Source organism: Denticeps clupeoides, chromosome 1 (genome assembly GCF_900700375.1).
Source record: "Denticeps clupeoides chromosome 1, fDenClu1.1, whole genome shotgun sequence".
Classification (NCBI taxonomy): Eukaryota; Metazoa; Chordata; class Actinopteri; order Clupeiformes; family Denticipitidae; genus Denticeps; species Denticeps clupeoides.
This window is the reverse complement of record NC_041707.1, coordinates 16462661-16471210: the sequence shown is the minus strand read 5'-3', so window position 1 is coordinate 16471210 and position 8550 is coordinate 16462661. Positions and strand designations below refer to the sequence as shown.

Genomic DNA, 8550 nt, shown 5'->3' with positions numbered 1-8550 from the left:
CCTTGTGGCTGATGCTGGTTTGCGTTCCTGCTGAAAAGTCACCCAAGATCATGCAAATAAGCAAACAAATCATAAAAGCAGGAGACAGCCTCGGAGAGCAGACTGCAACGCGCTACAGAAAGAATCATTGGTGCTCACCAGCCCTCCTTCCAGGACATGTACACTTTAAGATCCAGGATCCTTTTCAAACTCCTCCCCTCTGACATACAGTACAGAATACAGTTTTGTCTTGTTTATGACCTGTATAATATGTATATATGTGTGTTCACAATCTTTCACTTTACAGATTACTGTATTTTTCTTTTCGTGTTTTACACAGTGGTTTATTAAAATTTATATTGTGATGCTTGAGAGACACAGACAGCCAACACCAAATTAAAATGATTGGCTAATAAATCAGTGGATTTAAAAATTTGCACTCAATTACAAGAGTAAATTGATGCCATATTATATCAAAATAATATCCTTTATCTTAGCACAGAACCAGTATGAAAGGTCCTGCAGGGTGTAACTACAGTCTTGATTAAACAGTGATAGGCAGAAGGCAATGTGCACATGCTGCCACGCCCATTACTGTTTAAGTGTCTGTGGATTAGGGGTGGCCTGTGTGCATTTGGTGTGGAAACATTCAGGGAGTGCAGAATTATTAGGCAAGTTGTATTTTTGAGAAATAATTTTATTATTGAACAACCATGTTCTCAATGAACCAAAAAAACTCATATCAAAGCGGAATGTTTTTGGAAGTAGTTTTTATTTTGAGCTATTTTAGGGGGATATTTGTGTGTGCAGGTGACTATTACTGTGCCTAATTAAGCAACTTAACAAAAAAACAAATATATACCCATTTCAATTATGTATTTTTACCAGTGAAACCAATATAACATCTCCACATTCACAAATATACATTTCTGACATTCAAAAACCAAACAAAAACAAATCAGCGACCAATATAGCCACCTTTCTTTGCAAGGACACTCAAAAGCCTGCCATCCATGGATTCTGTCAGTGTTTTGATCTGTTCACCATCAACATTGTGTGCAGCAGCAACCACAGCCTCCCAGACACTGTTCAGAGAGGTGTACTGTTTTCCCTCCTTGTAAATCTCACATTTGATGATGGACCACAGGTTCTCAATGGGGTTCAGATCAGGTGAACGAGGAGGCCATTAGTTTTTTCTTCTTTTATACCCTTTCTTGCAAGCCACGCTGTGGAATACTTGGACGCGTGTGATGGAGCATTGTCCTGCATGAAAATCGTGCTTTTCTTGAAGGATGCAGACCACTGCTTGAAGAAGGTGTCTTCCAGAAACTGGCAGTAGGACTGGGAGTTGAGCTTGACTCCATCCTCAACCCAAAAAAGGCCCCACAAGATCATCTTTGATGATACCAGCCCAAACCAGTACTCCACCTCCACCTTGCTGGCGTCTGAGTCAGACTGGAGCTCTCTGCCCTTTACCAATCCAGCCACGGGCCCATCCATCTGGCCCATCAAGACTCACTCTCATTTCATCAGTCCTTAAAAAAATCAGTCTTGAGATATTTCTTGGCCCAGTCTTGACGTTTCAGCTTGTGTTCAGCCTTTCTTACCTTGGCCATGTCTCTGAGTATTGCACACCTTGTGCTTTTGGGCACTCCAGTGATGTTGCAGCTCTGAAATATGGCCAAACTGGCGGCAAGTGGCATCTTGGCAGCTGCATGCTTGACTTTGCTCAGTTCATGGGCAGTTATTTTGCGCCTTGGTTTTTCCACACGCTTCTTGCGACCCTGTTGACTATTTTGAATGAAACGCTTGATTGTTCGACGATCACGCTTTTTTTAAGAGTTCTGCATCCCCTGCAAGATATCTCACTAGTTTTTACTTTTCTGAGCCTGTCAAGTCCTTCTTTTGACCCATTTTGCAAAAGGAAAGGAAGTTGCCTAATAATTATGCACACCTGATATAGGGTGTTGATGTCATTAGACCACACCCCTTCTCATTACAGAGATGCACATCACCTAATATGCTTAATTGGTAGTAGGCCTTCGAGCCTATACAGCTTGGAGTAAGACAACATACATGAAGAGGATGATGTGGACAAAATACTCATTTGCCTAATAATTCTGCACTCCCTGTATACTAACTGGACTTCTGAAATAGAATCTCTTCAGACTTTTAAAAGGCATAGACAGACGTTATCTGGAATTTGCGGAAGATTGCCACAAATTGCAGCACCCGTGCAAATAAGAAAATTCCTACTAACACTAATTAATCGTGGGTGAGAATGGTTGTGACACTCCAGAATGCGAGAGGTGCGAGAGGTCCCGGGTTCAAATAGGCAGTGGTGGCCTAGCGGTTAAGGAAGGTTGCTGGTTCGAATCCCGAGCTGACAAGGTTCCACTGAGGTGCTGAGCAAAGCACCGTCCCCACACACTGCTCCCCGTGACTAAGGGTGACGGGTTAAAAGCACACATTTCGTTGTGTCACCTTGTGCTGTGCTGCATTGTCTCACAATGACAATTAACCGGAGACCCCGCCCCTCCCCTGCAGTCCACGCCGCTCGGCGGAGACCCCGCCCCTCCCCTGCAGCTCGGCGGAGACTCCGCCCCTCCTCTGCCGTCCCTGCAGCTGGGCGGAAACCACGCCCCTCCCCAGCCGTCCCTGCCGCTCGGTCCACTTCTTAACTCCGCGTTTTTATTTCTTACTTTCATCTCCCCTCGGAGGCCATGCCGGGCACGGTCGCCGAGTTTTCTATCACTTACGACGCCATCAATGAAGACAACACTTTCACCAGCGGCGACTGGGTCACCGGACGGGTGCTCCTCCGCCTGGGTAAGGAGGCCAAGATCGACTCCCTGGCCGTGAAGTTGAAAGGGGAGGCGGACGTGCGCTGGACGGAGCGGCACGGCGACGACGACCACACGTACTCGGCACACGAGCGCTACTTCAAACTCAAGCACTGCGTCGTGGAGAAGAGTTCCGGTGGGGGTGAGGCTCGCGTCCGAACAGCACGCGTGGGTGGCGGGCGTCCGTGTGTCTCCTTCAGCCGTCAGTTCCGGAATGCGCGGCAATTTGTCGCACTTTCGCGTACTGGACGTGGAAATAAGCGCCAAGTGAAGAGTTTACTGGTTTCTCGCCTCTTTTTTTTTACTTACGCTACTTGATATGGTGTAAATATATTTTTTTCCCCTCTTATTACCAGACAGTCCCGTGGTGGCGCCAGGGAGTCATGTGTATCCCTTCAGCTTCCAGCTACCTCAGCAGTAAGGAACAGTATCGCACTTAATAGATTCATTGTGCCTTTATCCCTGCAAAACCCACACTGACCTTTTGACCAATAACCGTGTCACAATCATGAAACCCTTTTTTTTTCCCCACCCTTCATGCTCCTCACAGCTGCAGGGTCCCCCGACTACTATTGGGTGTGTATTACATGAAGAAAATAAGCCCTAATAATACTCCAAAGTCCACAGTAGATCAGTTAAGGCCATTCTGAGGAAAGTTGTATGTTTTTTGCGTCAAACGCCTTCTGTGCTTTCAGGATTTTTCAGGGTCTTGATCTTTTCCCCCCCTTTTATTGAATATCCATACATCTGGAAAATAAGCGTTTTCACCATTCGTAGCTGTCCACTGTGCAAAACGCTCACTTTTATAGTCACGGTTATGCAGATGTTCGTATTAGGGAGGAACTGGTGACCATGTAAACTTTAGCACTCAAAACAAAACGCAATAAAGCCATGGATGTTTGGTTTGAAACAAAATCACAATTTTCATGTAATCTGGCTAAATATCAGCCCAATAAAAAAAAATTAAACAGGTAAAATGGGTGAAGACTCTTTAACCCCGAGTTGCTCCGGGGCGTATGTCTTTAGTAACTACTGTTTGTAAATCTCTCTGAATAAGGGCTTTTTTTTATTATTGGCATTTTACCACCATTTTGGGCTCATCTGCTGATCAAGAATCTTTTTTTTTTTGTACACTGTTTTAGGAATATGCCATCATCCTTTAAGGGAGCTCATGGTAAGATTGTTTATGGACTGGAAGCGAAGATGAAGAGACCCTGGAAGTTGTCCCGTAATGAAAAATGCACGATCACCTTCGTGTCAAGACATACTGAGGACATGGCTCAGCTGATGGTTTGTATGAGCATGTCTACCTCCGTCATTAGCACTGTTTTAGTGGGGAAGCGGCCACAGTTGCTACTCTCATTGAGGTTCCTGTTTCTCTTTTTAATATCAAGTGCCCACAGTTTGGATCCATCGACAAGAAGATGAAGTTGTTTACGTCAGGAACCGCCTCATTGAAGGCAGAGACCGACAAAAAGGCTTATGTCCAAGGTAATGTTTATTCAATAGTTATGGAAGCATTTAAATAGTGCTGATAAAGAAATATCCTATTAACTACATTTGCATATTCTTTTTTTTTTTTTTTTTTTTTTTTTTTTTTTTTTTTTTTTGCAGGCGAGATGCTTAGGGTCACAACAGCAATTGAAAACTCATCCTCACGTGACCTCAAGCCAAAGTTTAAACTAGAACAAAAAATTAGTTTCATTGCCTCATCATCCACCAAGAACAGCTGGGGGTCCATTTTCAAGGATTCGGGTCAGCCTGTGCCATCTAAATCTCAGCAGACTATGACCCGGGAGTTTAAACTTCCTGCTGACCTAACCCCAACCATCATGCACTGCAAGATCATCAAAGTTGAGTACACGTTGAAGGTACCTCAAGCTTATTCCATGTTTTAATTTTACAATATATGAAATGGGTGCAAGGCACTTCTATTAACTGTTATCAATGAGTACACCCCACTTACTAACATTGTGTCCCTGAGCAAGACACTTAACCATGAATTGCTCCAGGGGAACTGTCCTTATAACTACATTTTGTAAGTCGCTCTGGATAAAAGTAAATGTAAAAAAAATTTTGAATATGAATCATACATTTACATATATATATATATATATAATCGTATGTAGCATGTTGCTAAAACATACTCTGATCTTTACTTGGGAGATGCTTTTATCCAAAGCGACTTACAAGAGGAAGACACCAGCAATTCTCATTCGGTCTCTATAGATTTTGAGTTACAAAACTATGAGCCCTTATAAGAACATGCTAGAGAATTGCTAGACTTTTTTTTTTTTTTTGTGTGTGCAGTGTGTGTGCATGTTCCCCTGATCTCACTGTATCTGAGTTGATAAACTGGTGATGGAAAGTTGTTTATGATTAATTCCTGTAATACTGCATGTTTTACAGGTATATTTAGATGTTCCCTATGCTTCAGACCCAGAAGTCCTATTCCCACTGGTTATTCTTCCAGTGACTAAACACTATGGACCAGGCCTGACCGGGCCCTTCAGTGGCATGTCTGATTTTCCTTCTGCCTACCCAGCATATCCTCCTCCACCAGGCCCAGGGATCTATCCTTCTCTGTTCCCTTCGGGGGTGCAGCCACAACCAGCAAACCCAGGAATGCCATCTCCAAGCTCTAAACAAGAAACTTATCCAACGGCACCTGCTGCTGGACCCTATCCTACTGCCCCCGGACCGTACCCGGTTCCACCTGCCCCCGGGTACTACCTGAACCCAGCTGCCCCCGGGCCCTATACTTCTCCCTCTGTCCCGGAATCCTATCTAACCCCAAACGCCCCTGGTTCCTACCCAGTTCCATCAGCCCCAGAGTCCTTCCTAACCCCATCAGCCCCTGGGGTTTACCCAACGCTAAATGCTCCTCAGTTCAATTTAAACCCAACTGAACCTCCACCTTCATATGCAGAAGTCTTTCCAAACCCATGTGGACCAGAGTTTTCGCCATTATCCAAAACTGCAGATCAAAACAAACCTTCCAAGTAACAAGAATTGAAGCTATTAAAACAATCAGCAGCTTTAACTTTTTTATTATTATTATTAAGGCTCTTGAGTGGTATAGCGGTTTGTTCCTTACAACGAGTCCCAACCTGGCGTCTCGCTCTTTGGTGGTTTCTAAAGTTCTCATGGGTTTCTTCTGAAGGTGTGTTTGTCCTGTGTTAGATGGACTTTTGTGCCTTGCTCCCAATGAATCACATGGATTGACTCCAGTTTACTGTCACTGGCAGTATAAGAAAATGGATGCATGTAAAATGTGCCTCTTATTGAGTTTATATGCAGTTTATTCAGTTCTTGCATATAAGAATATTATCATATAACCTTGTATAACTGTATAGTTTCTAAATATGATACTATTTTCATGGCATTCATGTATAATTACAATGTTTTATCCAAACAGAACAGTTCTGTACATGTGAACAGTATGATTCCCAATAAACACTTGTTGTGATGTTACCATACAGCCGCATACTTCCCAGAATTATTGGTGCAAATGCCTTTAGTTAGTTGTATTTCATGACGTAAGAACATGTAAAATCACTCAAAAGAAGAGAAATGAGCTAGACTGTGGTGAGTGGTGTGGTTTCATGCAGCTTTTTTGAGGGTTGGTCCTGCCCCGTGTACAATGCCTATGTATTGTAATGAGAATAGGATAAAACAGTAACATTTCTTTCTGATTTAGCCCAAAATCAGTCAACTTTATCTGGCCATTATTTAAACCCTTAGACCAGCACAATAAACAACCAGGACTATGCTGGGGTTGCAAAAGGGAACCACTGTTCCATAGTTCATGTAACCTGAAACCAGAGCCACCGTGGTGGGGATGTTTTGTGTGAATAGACATCATTCTCTCATCAGCCAAGCCTGTGGCCAGCCATCCTGGCAGACTGGATCTGCTTATTGGTACATTTACATTTTCAGCCAACCAGTAAAATGACAAAGTTTATTTAGAAAGTTCCCTGATTCCAAGTAGATCATCAGTGGAATGCTATTATTCTGGGCTTTAATGTATCGTCAGTGACCTTCCATCAACATACCTTTATTCTGTGTGATAACGGTCTTGGGCTGAAAGTAACCAGTATTTCATCAGATGTGCCATGTTTTGCAATTCACAGAGGAAGTGAACGTTCGTAGTCGATTTCACATCCAAAAGAAATCCGAAAAACAAAAAAGGAAAGAAAAAACAATGACCTGCATGTAAATGAAAAAGCGTGAATTGAAACACCAGAGAGCAAGCTGACCCATGGGGAAAAAAAACTTTAAAATCAACTGAGACATTAAGAGACTTCTAGCAAAACAGCAAACTCTGTGGCCTCATCCTGTTCCTTTTAAATGCAAGAATGGGAATATACTTTATAATTACATAATTACATACACTTTATAATGTGCCTTCTACTCAAGTCATATAAGAATGTACCATGTTGTAAGTGTTTTGTGTGTCGGCCTTTGTGTAAATCTGACCTTACAGAAGTCCTTTGTTATGAATGTTTTTAATGAGGAAGTAGCTTAAAAAATGTTGTTGTTGGTAATATACTTTACTTCTCTATTCAATACCCTGCTAGTTAGAAATGTACGTAAAAAGGCTATGTGTCCCATTTAGAACATTGAAATGCATTACATTGTTAAAACCTTCTCACTGATTGATGATAATGCAAACCACTTTTCCATACTTCTGGAAAATAAGCAAAGCAAAGAAATGAACAAGTCCCAGACCAATATGGCCCTTAAGAATAATATTAAATAGCATAGGGACATCCTATGAGGGGCATTCCCCCAAACAAGTGATTTGTCCCAGATCACAAGTCCAACCCTTGTTGGGATGGCCACCAGTATTCTACAGATTTGAACGATGAAGGTTGCCACCCTGGCCTTTACTGCTCATGCGTCCAAATAGAAAATCTGACCTAAAAGAGGAAATTGGGCAGTGGTGACCTAGCAGGTAGGAAAGTGGACCCGTAATCGTAAGGTTGCCAGTTCAAATCCCGAGCTGCTCCCCAGGCGCCTGCTCCCACACACTGCTCCCCAGGCGCCTGCTCCCACACACTGCTCCCCAGGTGCCTGTCATGGCTGCCCACTGCTCACTAAGGTGAAATGCAGAGGACAAATTTAGTTGTGTCACCGTGTGCTGTACTGCAGTGTTTCACTTATTAAATTAGCTTGAGCATATTGGACCACATTCTGGTTGTATTAGTTTTATATGATGTTGTATTATTGTATTAATATCGTACTTTGTTAAATGTTTATTGATCGGAAACTTCAAATCACATGAACCAATATTTTATTCACAACATAACCCAGAAAACATAACTAATGTTTAAACACATATTTTATTAATTCTTAGCACAAAATTAGTTCATTTCAAATTTGATGCTATCTCAAAATAGTTGGGACAGGGGCATGTTTACCATGTCTTCTTCTTTTTAAAACAATTTGAAGACATCTACGCATCAAGGTTATATGATAACTTTGTTTTGGTGTTAGAATTTGTTCCCATTCATGTCTGATATAAGTTACTTGCACAAGAATCTAAACTTTCTTGCTTTTTCAGCCATTAGTTGGCCCAATGTCAACTTTTTTGGGACTTATGGTACGCATCAAATCTGAAATGAACTCATTTAAAGGATAAAGGGGTACAATTTCCCAGTTTGAACATTTGTTATGTTATCTATGTTATTTTGTGAATAAACATACAGGGTAAGCAGTTGAATTT

At 42.2% G+C, this 8550-nt stretch overlaps 1 protein-coding gene across 3 annotated transcripts; it reads left to right on the top strand.

The window, feature by feature from the left end:
• The first annotated feature begins 2603 nt into the window (after nucleotides 1-2603).
• On the top strand, nucleotides 2604-6301 carry LOC114790619 (arrestin domain-containing protein 3-like). 3 transcript variants are annotated; one of them, XM_028980840.1, is made up of 7 exons: nucleotides 2911-3089; nucleotides 3179-3239; nucleotides 3373-3398; nucleotides 3965-4112; nucleotides 4217-4313; nucleotides 4437-4693; nucleotides 5232-6301. In XM_028980840.1, exons 1-7 carry the CDS (start codon nucleotides 3037-3039, stop codon nucleotides 5826-5828), a joined length of 1239 nt encoding a protein of 412 aa, XP_028836673.1. In that variant the 5' UTR covers nucleotides 2911-3036; the 3' UTR covers nucleotides 5829-6301. The 3 variants fall into 3 exon arrangements, with proteins under 3 accessions (XP_028836664.1, XP_028836682.1, XP_028836673.1); XM_028980831.1 differs by lacking the exon at nucleotides 3373-3398 and having other exon boundaries at nucleotides 2604-2964; XM_028980849.1 differs by having other exon boundaries at nucleotides 2893-2964; nucleotides 3179-3398.
• Nucleotides 6302-8550: the final 2249 nt, after the last annotated feature.